At 56.5% G+C, this 12,679-nt stretch overlaps 1 protein-coding gene across 1 annotated transcript; it reads right to left on the reverse strand.

The window, feature by feature from the left end:
• Positions 1–1,998: 1,998 nt before the first annotated feature.
• On the reverse strand, positions 1,999–6,443 carry TOMT (transmembrane O-methyltransferase). Its single transcript, XM_014575350.4, has 3 exons — positions 6,167–6,443; positions 2,865–3,061; positions 1,999–2,319 (listed from the first exon to the last, which is right to left on the reverse strand). Exons 1-3 carry the CDS (start codon positions 6,426–6,428, stop codon positions 1,999–2,001), a joined length of 780 nt encoding a protein of 259 aa, XP_014430836.1. The 5' UTR covers positions 6,429–6,443.
• Positions 6,444–12,679: the final 6,236 nt, after the last annotated feature.

Raw genomic sequence — 12,679 nt, forward strand, 5'->3', positions numbered from 1 at the left:
TGGCCATGTATGAGGGGCTCCGAGTAGGGGGGTTGGGAGTGTGATGGGCTCAGGATGCAGATTTGCGGTATGTGGATGAGTGTTGTGGAAGAAGACTGGGGGTTTGGGGATATGAGTGGCTCAGGGCAGGGGGTTCAGGTGTATGACGGGCTCAGGCTTGGGGTCTATTGGGGGTGCAGGAGGGTTATGATGCTCTGGCCAGACAGGGGCTTGGCCCCAATTGGGGGCTTGTTGGTCAGACTTCATTTTTAAATAAAATATTATGTCCAACACAAAACGTTTCAGCATTGTCTTTATGGCAGGGGCGGGGAACCTGTTTTGCATCAGGGCCTCTGACCCACAGAAAAATCAGTTGGGGACCACACAAGTGAGATGCAAAAAAAACCCTCCAAACCCCCCCAAGCCTCACTGATGTGGCCCTCAACTGAGGCACCTCACTCCCCCGGCACTCCAGCCCCATGGAGGGAGTGGAGAGGGTAGGTAGGGCTGAGGTTCAAGGCCTCAGGCCAGATTAACTCTTCTGGGATTACAGAGTTAGTGGATTTTGTGGGTCCCTCTACACTCTGAGCGGGGGGGGGGGGGCAAAAATGAGGGATCCAGTGTGGGACTGGGCTGCTAGTGAGTGGAATAGGGATGGGAGTGCAGAAACTGGGTGGAAAGTAGAGTACAGGAGCAAGCTGGGGATAGGTGTCTGGCCAGGAGGGAGGTGGCAGGACTAGGGCGCTGGTGCATGTCTGGCCAGGAGCAGGATGCTGGTGGGGGTCTGACCAGGGAGCAGCAGCAGGGTCTTGGGGTCAGAGTGCTGATAGGGGTCTGGCCAGGAGGGAGGGAACAGGGTGGTGGGGGGGAGTTGGCCAGGGGGAGGGGGCGGGGGTACCTCGGCTGGCATCATATTTCATGCTAAACACTGCCTTGTATTGCCATTGCATGTGGTCAGAGTTAAGGTTACAGACTGTCATGTAATCTTTTGTGATGTATTGAAATATCCTGTCTGGAGGGTGTCCTGACTTTCAAAGGCTGAGAGAGATGTATCCCTGGAGTGTTTGTCAACGGGGTTGAGGAAACTTGTAGCACAGAGCAATGAAATGACTAGCCCAGTGAGCCAGGAACAGAGCCCCGATGTCCTGCCACCCTTGGCTGGTATGTTCTCCAGCCTGCTCAGGGAAGCCAGCTGACTGGCTGGTTCGCCTGGGTAGAGTCACTAGTCCATGCTGCTCAGGCCTCTCTCCAAATCCCAGCTGAGTCAAAGGGTTCCAATGGCCCTGGGTAACCCACATTGCCCCTACGTGAATGGTGCTCATCGTAGCCAGCCTGCAGGAGGCTGAGCAGAGAGCTTGGCGCAGATGGGGAAAGGGGGTTGTTTCCTAGTGCAGATGCCTGCTGCAGGCTGTGTTGCCGTGTGCAGAGGGTGGGCCCAGCGCTGCATAGAAACCCAGGAAAGAGACAGGCCCTGCCCTAGGAGACACCAGGAAGCCCAGAGGAAGGGCTGGGCTGCTCTCTACTCACCCTTTAAACCTCAAGCATGGGAAAGTTTGGGGAGGGATTTAAAAGGATGGGATGGAGCTAGGCCAGGGGGCCCGGGTGTAGAAAAAGGCCTGAAGACAGGAGCAGTGCTGGAGCAGTAAGATGGGGAGCAACTGGGAGCAGACAAAACCTCGGAGTGGGATGTGCACTGGCGTGCATTAGTGGGTGCTCATTCATACAGGGCATGTGGCCAGGGAGGGAGAATCGCCTTCATTCACAAACAGTGCTGCGTGTGGGTAGCTTGCATGGACCTGCTGGTGTAAATGCAGAGTACTCCACTGGAGTCACTCTGGATTTACTCCAGTGGAGATGAGAGCACAGTCTGACTCCTGGCTGTCCACATACAGACAGAGCAGAGACGGGCCCACGTGCACAGCTGGCTCAGCATGGCGAAGCTGAACACATGGACTTAGCCGCAGGGTTTTGCATCTCTGCCTGGCCACGCAGAGGCAGCCTCGCCTCATCTGCAGGAGCTCAAGCCAGGCCGGTGTAGGTGAGCTCAGCCATGCCGTCGGGGATGGCCCGGAAGTACTCCAGGCTGGTCCTATGCATCTTGCACTGGTACTTGCCACAGGTCTTGACGTACTGCAGGAAGTGGGGTGCCCCGGGGAAGATGACGTTGTCAGCCAGGATGGTGGCTCCCTCGAGCAGCAGGCCGTGGGCCTCCAGAAGCTGGAGGTCCCGCAGGTAGCAGCGCTTCCAGTGGTCCATGAAGACAAAGTCGGCTTTGAGCAGGCCGTACTTCTCCTTCAGCTGCGGGATCACTTCCTCTGAGGCGCCCACGATCAGCTCCACCTGTGCTGGGGAGAAGTGGGGGGGGGGTTTGCACTCTGTATGGCACCCCAACTAACAGCATGTCCCCCCCACTGCAGGATCCCATAGCACGGTGCAAACCAAGGGGCCAACCTGCCTGGGATCAGCCCTTTAAAATGCATCTGGCTCTGGGGCAGAATGTGGCAGCTTTTCGACAGCCAACAGGAATGCCACACGGCTGTTTGAGACAGGAACTGGAGAGGAATAGCTCAGCCAGATGAAACCCCAGGAGGACTGGAGGCAATTGGCACTTAGAGCACACAGTCTGGGCTAAATTCTGTGTCGGCCAAATTCCGAGCCTAGGAATTCTGTTCTCCCGCCTGAAATTCCCCTAAGCTGGGTGCTGTAACCTTCACTCCCCCTTCCCTCCCTCCCCTCCGGCGCTAGCGCAGAAAGGCTGCCGGGGTCTGCCCCGAGAGCTGCTCTGTCCTGGCAGCCTCTTTTCACCAAGGCTAGTTCAGAATAAGCTGGGAGATTGGCCATGCCTCTATTCTCTGGGAAGGGCACTGGGGGAGGGAGCTACTCACAGTGTCCTCGTCGAAGCCCGCCAGGCGGATGACCTTCTCCGCCACGGCAGCGTTGCGTGGATCCATCTCCACAGTGTAGAGCCGGGCACCCAGGGGCAGAGACTGGGCCATGAGGATGGTGGCATAACCACAATAGGTGCCCAGCTCCAGCACGGTGAGTGGCGTGTTCTCATAGATCAGACGGTCCAGGATCTTTCCTAGAGGAAAGAAGGAGCCTCGTCAGGTCACCTCACTCTCCCCATGCCCCTTATCCCTGGTAATCCACCCGAGAGGTGAAAAAGCCTGATGGGGCCACCAGGGCTCCCAATCCATGACCAGAGAAAGCTTTCCCCTTGTGATCTATTCCCCAGAGCTCTGTGCTCTCCATGCTCCTAATGTGGGGATGGATGTAAAGCAAAGAGCGTTTAAATCACCAGTTTTCATTGGCAAGCAGGAAATCTTGATTTAAATCTATTTCAATCATGTCTTTGCACTTGAAGTTGTTAGTTACTTTCCTCATGATTGTGTCTCACTGGTTTGTTACCATCCAAACATGTTGATTTGCAAATAAATCTAGCCTCTACCTTAGCTGCTTTCTGCTAACCAAGGGCACATCTACACAGCAGGGCTAAAGCCGAAATAAGCTATGCAACTTGAGCTACGTCAATCACATAGCTTAATTCGAAATAGCTTAATTCGGCTTTGGGCACTGTACACAGCAGGAAGTCCGAGAAAGAGCACTCTACCTCTGACTTCCCTTACTCCTCGTGAAATGAGGGTTCCAGCAGTTGGAGTAAGAAGTCCTCCAGCTTGACATTATTTTGACATTGTCAAAATAACTGCTTGTAGTGTAGATGCGGACTGTTACTTCAGAATAACTGACATTATTCCTAAATAACACTGCTGTGTAGACATACCCCGAGAGGCTAAACTACTTCTATACCCATTAATTTAAGCAATTACTTAGCTTTATTGGCATGTGTTCAGATTCTTAACTTACATTTTTTGTTGTTAGAAAATGGTGACTGATGTGTTGTTTCCTTTTACTATATGATTAACTTCTTTACTTGATGGCTACGTCTAGACTGCATCCCTTTTCCATAAAAGGGATGCAAATTAGACGTATCGCAATTGCAAATGAAGCGGGGATTTAAATCTCCCCCGCTTCATTAGCATAAAAATGGCAGCCGCTTTTTTTCGGCACGGAGCTTTGCCGGAAAAAAGCGCCAGTGTAGACGCGGATCTTTTGGAAAATAAAGCCTTTTCCGAAAGATCCCTTATTTTAAGAGGGATAAGGGATCTTTCGAAAAAGGCTTTATTTTCCGAAAGATCCGCATCTACACTGGCACTTTTTTCCAGCAAAGCTCCGTACCGAAAAAAAGCGGCTGCCATTTTTATGCTAATGAAGCGGGGGAGATTTAAATCCCCGCTTCATTTGCAATTGCGATACATCTAATTTGCATCCCTTTTACAGAAAAGGGATGCAATCTAGATGTAGCCGATTTATATGAAGCTTTACTACTTGAACAGAAATTCACATTCAATTAATGCAGAAAACCAAAATTTAAATCTTTTAAAACTATAACTGCCTTAACTATACACGAGGAAAAATTTCAGAATATATTTTTTATTTAAAACTCACAGATCTACTAAACAAAGGAATTATGATTGTTCCTTCTTAAGTGGAGTGCTTTGCATTTGTCCTTATTAGGATGAAGTTTAATAAGGACAAATGCAAAGTACTCCACTTAGGAAGAAACATTCCGTTTCACACATACAGAATAAGAAGCGACTGTCTAGGAAGGAGTATGGCAGAAAGGGATCTAGGGCTCATAGTGGACCACAAGCTGAATATGTGTCAACAGTGTGATGCTGTTGCAAAATAAGCAAACATGATTCTGGGCTGCATTAACAGGAGTGTTGTGAGCAAGACACGAGAAGTCATTCTTCCGCTTTACTCTGTGCTGATTGGACCTCATTTGGAGTCTTGTGTCCAGTTCTGGGCATCACATTTCAAGAAAGATGTGGAGAAATTGGAGAAGGTCCAGAGAAGAGCAACACAAATGATTAAAGGTCGAGAGAACAAGCTATGAGGCAAGGCTGAAGGAATTGGGCTTGTTTGGAAAGGAGAAGACTTAAGGGGGGACATGACAGTGGTTTTGGGGTATCTAAAAGGATGTCACAGGGAGGAGTGGGGAAATTTGTTCTCCTTGCCTCTGACAACAGGACAAGAAGCAATGGGCTTAAATTGCAGCAAGGGAGGTTTAGGTCGGACATTAGGAAAAACTTCCTGACTGTCAGGATGGTTAAACACTGGAATAAATTGCCCAGGGAGGTTGTGGAATCTCCATCACTGGAGATATTTAAGAGCAGGTTACATGGACACCTGTCAGGGATGATCTAGATGGTGCTTGGCCCTGCCATGAAGGCAGGGGACTGGACTCGACGATCTCTCAGGGTCCCTTCCAGTTCTAGTGTTCTATGATTCTATGATGTGCAGTCACTGAACAGAACTGATTGTTTCTGGTCACCATGTGCCTACAAGACTTTAGAACTATTTGAGCTCATCCTCTCATACCTAGTTTTTAGGCGGGGGTTGGACAATGATTACAAGCTTTCCTGCTTTTTCAGTCTCCCTTGGTTTGGGGACATTGAATGAATGAATCATTGAACTGAACTGGCTGAATACACAGAAGTAAAGCAAATATTTTCTTTGCGCCTGCGGAAGAGAGCGCCGCTGTCACAAGCTGGCTTAGCATTTCAGCAAACTCTGGCTCCCAGGTGCTTACCCTGTGATTTCTACCAGTTCAGTGATTTCACTTTCTTTGAAGCTTGGCGCACTGCTTAATATTTTGTGTATTGAATTTAGATTAATTTAATACATTCCCAAGTGTAGGCCTTCCCGCAGGTTGTCAATTTCAAAATTAATTGTAAATCGGTTTATGTAAGTGAAAATAAAACCGTATTTTATTTACATAAAATCTTTTTTTAAAATAACCATCTCTTGTGAGCCACCCTGGCTCCCAGCCTCACCGTCTGGGCTACTCTTCCCCAGTCTCAGAGATCCTGCTCTTGGGACACTGTCCTTGCCTAAAAGTCCCACTTCCTCCCATTCCTCCCAGCTGGTTCTACGGGGGCGGAATGGCCTCGTGGTCAAGACGCAGGATTCGGCATTGGTGCTCCTAGTCACCTCCCTACACTGCCAGTGGATTAGCTCTTTCCCCCGCTCTTCCTGTCCCTGTCAGGCGATGTTGCTGTGTGCTGTAGAACAGCTGCTGTGTTCCACCCCAGAGGCAGCTGCATTTCAGTGACATCCCCCTTACCTTTGTGGGGCCCCACGTTGCTGAGGTACTCGCAGTGGTAGCACCACTGGTCGAAGGTCTCGAGAATGTGCTGGGGGTCGCCGGGGATGGCGTGCGTGAGGACGTAGCGGAAGGCCCGCTCCTCCCGGGAGAGGCCCGTCAGGCAGTCCTGCAGTCGGCGCACCAGCACCGCCCGGTAGAACAGCAGGAAGTAGTGCCGATAGCGGATGATCAAGGTGACCAGGAAGGGGATGAAGGCGAGAGCAATGGCTGGGGAGACCATCCCAGCAGCTGATGGTGGGTGGGAGACCCACAGACTAAAGAACAAAGAGCAGGTGAGAGGCCCAGCGTGCAGAGCCAACTGGTGGGGAGCGTAACCCGGTGGTCCAGAGGGATTACATATCCCCCTCGCACAGCTGGCTCAAGTCACAGGATAACAGCCTACTACTGCCACCAGTGATCCCACCCCCTTCGCTTGCTGCTTGTGAGCTCACTGGGACGAGACTGTCTTCCCACAGCTTTGGAAAACACCGTGAGAGCTGCCATAAGGGAGCCAAGGAATAACCCAGCTAATGGGGGCCTGTGGGGATCTTGAGGTCCCAGCTCTTCCCCGCCACCCTGCTGTCTCCTGCAGCAGAAGCAGAGCCCGGCTGCTTCGTGCCAGCAGCTGGCCACCAGTAGAGACCTTTCACAAGAGACAACTGGCCACAATAAACAGGGAACCCCGGGGGACAGTAGGTGCCCAGCCCAGGGAGATCTTGGGGTGCTGCCTGGCTGGGACTCATCTGGCGCTTTACACATTAACTTAACGGCCGTAACTCTTCTCAGGTAGGTGCAATCCCCCCCTCCCAAAAGTTGTAATTGGGGAAACTGAGGCACAAGTCCATTCCAGCCACAGACTCCCAACGTGAGTGTCTAATGTGAGGCACAAAACCCCTGAGGCTTCTTACAAGCTGGTTACCCCTCAGCACCCGCTGAAGCCAAGGGGTGCCGGGGCTGCTCTGCCCCTCGGGAGTTCAATGCCTTGCCCTGGGCTCCCGACTGAGCACCCCAAGTCAGTGGCTCACGTTGCCTCTTCTATTACAGCAGGGTCGGAAGCCACGGACACCCATGGGTCCGTTATCAGCCTCAGCGCTGGACACAGGCCCTTGCTCGCCCTCTAGCCCCACTGCCCCAGCGAGCGGCCCTCAGGCTGGCTGCTCAGCAGAGGGGCTGCCTTGCTGGTGCAGGAAGCTCCCTGCAGCCCAACACCCAGGAGACACCGGCCCCTCCAGCTGTCCCCTTGCTGCAGAGTCATCCCCAAAGCTCGGCGCCTATGGATTTCCCAGGCCTGCGGGGCCAGGGAGACGGTTTCAGCCCACGGGACCGGTCTACAGCAACTCTTTGCAGCGAAGGGCGAGCTGACAGCGTGCCTGGGTTCTGCTCTTGGCTACGGCAGCGCGGGGCCCGGGTCTCCCCAGGCCATGGTGCGATTGTGGGCGTCACCGAGAGCAGGCACTCGCCTGGAGCAGTTTAAATGAACCCCGAGAGCCTCCTTCGCACAAGAAGACTCAGGGGGAGGGGGGATCAAGCCTTCTCCTACACACAGGCCCAGTCTGGCTTTCTGTTAGCAGGCTCCTTGGGAGTCACTCCAGCACCAGGGGCCCCCGGGGAGTGCTGAGCAGCCCAGCGCTAGCCCCTCTGCAGCCCAAGGGTGCAGGGAACCCCTTGGAGCTCTGGCAGGTCTCAGCAGGAAGGCAGCCAAGGGGAATGAGGCCAGTCCTTGGATGGCATGGGCGTAGGGCGGAGAGCGGCTGGGTCCCTGAATCCCTGGGCTGGCAGAGGTAGTGTAGCGCGCCCAGCTGCCTGTGCCCCCAGCCTGCCCCGCTCTGTTCAGAGTCAACATCTCCGTCCGTCTGCCTCCCCCCGACACGTTCGCTCCCCCCTTCCCCGACACCGCCCCCTCCCGTCGCGCCAGTGGAGAAATGCTGCCTCTTGGATCTCTCCATAGCCAGCCTTGGGCCCCTCGCCACAGAACTGTTCCGAGGCCTTTGCCCCATCCCCCGGTATCTGCTGCCAATGTGTGTTCCTGCTGGGGCAGCCCCTGTCTCCCATGTTGCCTGTAGCTGGCATGAGGGGATCTGAGCTCCTACCTGTCTGTTCCTCACCAGCCAAGGGTGGGTCTGTGGTGCTTTTCGGAGCCTGCCCGGGCACCGCTGGCAGCGGCAGACCAGCCACCCTCCCTCAGCCTCGCCACCCACTCAATTATTGATCGGTGTCACCGGAGACGCCACAGGAGAGCAGCTCGGGTTACTGAGCAGGCCATGGCGCCTCCCCTTCACCGCAGAGCCCGCGATGCTGGGCCGAGCACCCTGACCGGAGCCAGTCTTAAGGGCAGGCCACGACCTCCTGAATCCTCCCCCCAGGTTTCCCTGGTTACTCCCCGACCCTTTTTTTTTTTTTTGCTTGACAAATCTTCGTCCAGTATTTTTTTTTTTTTTGAAACCATCTGGCAACCCTCCGGGCAAGCCAGGCAGTCACCCAGGGCTGCCAGTTGGTTAGGACCAGCCCTGGCCCTTTGCTGCGGATGCCCAGCAAAGAATTCCTCTTCTCAAGGGCACCTCCATCATTTCCAGGGGCGCCCCGAGGACAGGGCAGCGGCCACACCGTGTCACACTGCCCGGGGGTCGGGGCGGGGGGGAGCAAAGGCCTGCAGGCACAGCACAGTCTGCAGATGTTCCCGCCATGCCCGGGGATGTCCATGGCCCATCCAGTTTGCACCTGCCACTTTCCACGCTGGTGCTTTGGTATTTCACAGACCTGGGCTAATCTCCTGCCGGCTTCCCTGGGGAATCAGGGAAGGCGCAGGGCACAGCGTGTGCAGTTAGAAAGTCGGCAAGCCCGGGATCTAAGGACTTCCGGGTGGAACTACATCCGTGGGGAAGGTCTCCAGTGGGTCTCCCGGAGGGTTCTGCTCCGTTCTCTCCCTGGCCATGGCAAAGTCCACGCTGAGGAGGCGCCTCTCGGTGCCCAGCGGTAGCGAGACGCCGGCTCCGTCTCATTCCCTCAGCAAGCTCCTGCCATGGTCCCGTCCCCTCCCCCAGCGAACAGTTTGGGCCCGATTGGCCGGCGACGTCTCTGAGCAGCCCCACTCATGCCACACTGGTTTGCACCACGTCCAAACCTGGCCCCCTAGCTCTCCCTCCTGCGCTCCCAGTGGGACTAACCCCCCGGGCTGGCCACGACTCCCAGCTGGAGATGAGTCTAAGGAGAGGCAATTCACAGCCCCACAGAGGCGCCCAGACAGAACTCTGCCTCTGTGGTTTTCTAGCTGTACAACCGGCCTGATGACGCTGTTTCATCGATGGGCTCAAAGCACTTTACAAAGGCAGAGCCACGGGGAGCTACAGGTGGGGAAACTGAGGAACAGCGAGCTGGGCTCACTTGCCCCAAAGGCCTGAGGAATGATTTGTGGGATTTCCAGGGCACACAACGTCCTCCCCGCCACATGCCAGGGGGTTGCGGAGGGTCCCCGTCACGCAGCGCAATTTCCTCTTCTCCACCAAAGGCGCCACCTCTTTGGGGCTTGGGCTGTCCCCCTAGTCTCTGGCAGCACCCCCTTGCCCACTCCCCATCTCTGAGAGGCCTCCTCTTTGGGGCCTGGGCTGTAAGCACACAGCCCATCTGCCAAGTGCACTTTGGGGAAACCCCCTTGAACACAAACGGCAGCTGCCGCGTTTTGCACAGCGGCACGGGTGACATTGCTCAACGGTGAGACCGTCACTCGCTCCCCACCCCCAGTGCCTCCGAGCAGTGGGATCAGGTGACCGGACGTCCCGGTGTCAGGGGCTTTGTCTTGTACAGACCAACTACACCCCCTCGGTCCCCTCAAAAGTATCCCGACTGTGCACCCTGGCTCATTGGTCATCCCCAGGGCTGGTCTGAGCTATTAGTGCACCCCAGGTCCTGGGAGCGTGGCGCCCCCCACCCCCGGACGCCCAGCACATGCGCGGCCCCGCCCCGTGTGTGCGGTGCATGCGTGGCCCCGTCCCCAGGTGCATGGCGCATGCGTGGCCCCGTCCCCAGGCGCATGTGTGACCCTGCCCCCGGTGCATGGTGCATGCGGGGCCCCGCCCCAGGCATATGGCGCATGCATGACCCCACCCCCGGGTGCACAGCACATGCGTGGTGACACCCCGCGTGTGCGGAGCATGCGTGGCGCCCCCGACAATGGGGCACCCCAGGCGGTAGCCCGGTTGGCCCGTATCTTGGGCCGGCTCTGGTCACCCCAAGCAGGAGCAACTCACATCAGACCCTCACACTGGGCCGCCCTTGCTCCTGCTGTGTGTGTGTGTGTGGGGGGGGGCAGAATTAATGAGTGTGATGAATGGGGATGCATTAACCACCCCCTCCATGAAAAAATAACCTGGGGCCCCAGTACAGCCTAAATTCCTGCTGCCACTCTGCATGGCCCACAGCTTCCTGGGGCTGGGGGAGGTGGGTGCGGTACTAAAATCCCCCCCATGCCCACACACTCCACCCCCTTCCACTCCATCCCTCCCTACCCCTGGAGATTGTATGCCACGTGAGGCCCAAAGCTGCGTATCCGATGGGCAGGCTTTGTCACGTTCGCCTCCCGCCGCGCGTTTCTCTCTGGCTCCTTCCCTGCGTGCCCCTCCTGATGAGGAGAGGGATGATTTCGGGAGGTACCCAGGCCTAGCACAGGGAGGAACGTGGTGGAATGGAGAACCTGGCTCTACGGGGGGAAGAGCCGGGAGACCGTCCTGCAGGTGTAGTCAACCTGTGGAACTCCTTGCCAGAGGAGGCTGTGAAGGCTAGGACTATAACAGAGTTTAAAGAGAAGCTCGATAATTTCCTGGAGGTTAGGTCCATAAAAGGCTATTAGCCAGGGGATAAAATGGTGTCCTTGGCCTTTGTTTGTCAGAGGCTGGAGAGGGATGGCAGGAGACAAATCGCTTGATCATTGTCTTCGGTCCACCCTCTGTGGGACACCTGGTGCTGGCCACTGTCGGCAGACAGGATACTGGGCTAGATGGACCTTTGGTCTGACCCAGTACGGCCGTTCTTATGTTCTTATGTAGGTGGTATCATTTTAAGTTGCAAAAGAACCTTCCACAGCTACAGGGGCCGTAAAGTTGAACTGGCAGGAAGGCTAGACCATACAGCCCTGTGACCACCCGTCACGGGCCCCTGGGGGTGGGCCGGCCGGCCGACGCGCTCTCTGGGAAGGACTGCGGTCCTTTGAGTCCCTGAGTGGGTCTGCAAGCGAATCCCAAATGGAGGGAGGGGCTATTTTGGCTTGGAGGCCTGGTTCCACGGAAGCAGCCCTGGGCCAGTGCAAAATGGCGGGAGAGAGCGGCCGGGCGGGGCTTTGTGCGCTGAGCCAGGGAAGCGAAAGTTGGGTCTGCAGGGGGCACTGCCTGTGCTCATTCTAGGCGCTCTCCGGCTCCAGCGTCTCTTCTGCAGGCTCCTTGCGCATCCTTCGGGGGACAAGGCCGGGGGCGGGTCGATGGTTCCCCGGGGTCGCTGGCTTTCAGGTAGCCATGCTGTCAGGAGGCTGGTGTCAGCCATGCCCAGCCCCTTCCTCCTATCTGCCACCTGGCTGGGCATCTCGGGTACCCTGCGGGGCTGCAGGGACAGGCTGCGTTTGCTCCTGCTCTTGGGCTGCAGGCAGCCAGAGCCCTCGGCCACCCTGGTTAGATGCCAGGCGAGAGCAGCGGGCGCCCCTGGGAAGCGCTGAGGGCACAACGGGCCGCCAGGCAGCTGCAGCAGCCTCAGTTAACACCTTCCCAGTATGTATCACTCAAGTCCCGCCATTCTCTGCTCCCCCCACATCCACCCACCCACCTCCTGGCCCCAGGCACCCTCGGCTCCCCTGGGCCAGGCCAGGGAGGGTAGCTGGGAGATCAGGTTCCTTCCTGTGGGTGCCTGCCTCTCCTTCTCCCTTTCCACTGCCTGGCAGGAAGGAAATGGTGTGTGTGGGGGGGGGGGAGGTGGCTGGCACTGGTGGGCCAGAGGGGCTGGTGGGCAGAAGAGCGAAAGCATTTCCCCCAGGACGGCATCCCCCGGCTCTGCTCTCCTTATGCCCTTCTTGCGGAAACCCTGGCAGGTCTGGGGCAAGGACGAGCCAGGCTGCCAGGGTTTGGACCGGCAGCAGACGGACACGACCTTGACCTGCCTCCTGAATCCTCCAGTCGGTGGGAGCCCGGCTCCGCTCTCCTCCCCCAGCCCACGAGTCCCAGGAGAGGTTCACACGCACACTCCTAGCTCACTCGCGCACTGTCGCACGCCCATTCTCTGCAGCCATTCTCCAAGGATGCTCCGCCCCCACTTTGCCCGTAGGCTCTGCCTCCTCATGCTGCCCTCCCCGAAGCCCCGCCCTGGCCCCGCCTCTTCCCAACACTGCCCCGCCCCCTCCTGAGGTCCCTGGCCCACCTGCTGCTTGCTGCTCCCTCCCTCCCCCAAGTGCCTCCTGCCACCTGCCAAACAGCTGTGGCAGGTGGGTGCTGACCATTCCGTGTTTGTGCCCATGGG

Source organism: Pelodiscus sinensis, chromosome 1 (genome assembly GCF_052426305.1).
Source record: "Pelodiscus sinensis isolate ZL-2025 chromosome 1, ASM5242630v1, whole genome shotgun sequence".
Lineage (NCBI taxonomy): Eukaryota > Metazoa > Chordata > Testudines > Trionychidae > Pelodiscus > Pelodiscus sinensis.

Excerpts from the sequence above, each read along its gene's own strand:
- TOMT (XM_014575350.4), bottom strand. The coding sequence starts at position 6,428 with ATGGTCTCCCCAGCCATTGCTCTCGCCTTCATCCCCTTCCTGGTCACC. Across the intron at positions 3,062-6,166 it reads CAACGTGGGGCCCCACAAAG|GAAAGATCCTGGACCGTCTG; the intron begins GTAAGGGGGATG and ends TCTTTCCTCTAG. Across the intron at positions 2,320-2,864 it reads CGGGCTTCGACGAGGACACT|GTGGAGCTGATCGTGGGCGC; the intron begins GTGAGTAGCTCC and ends TCCCCAGCACAG.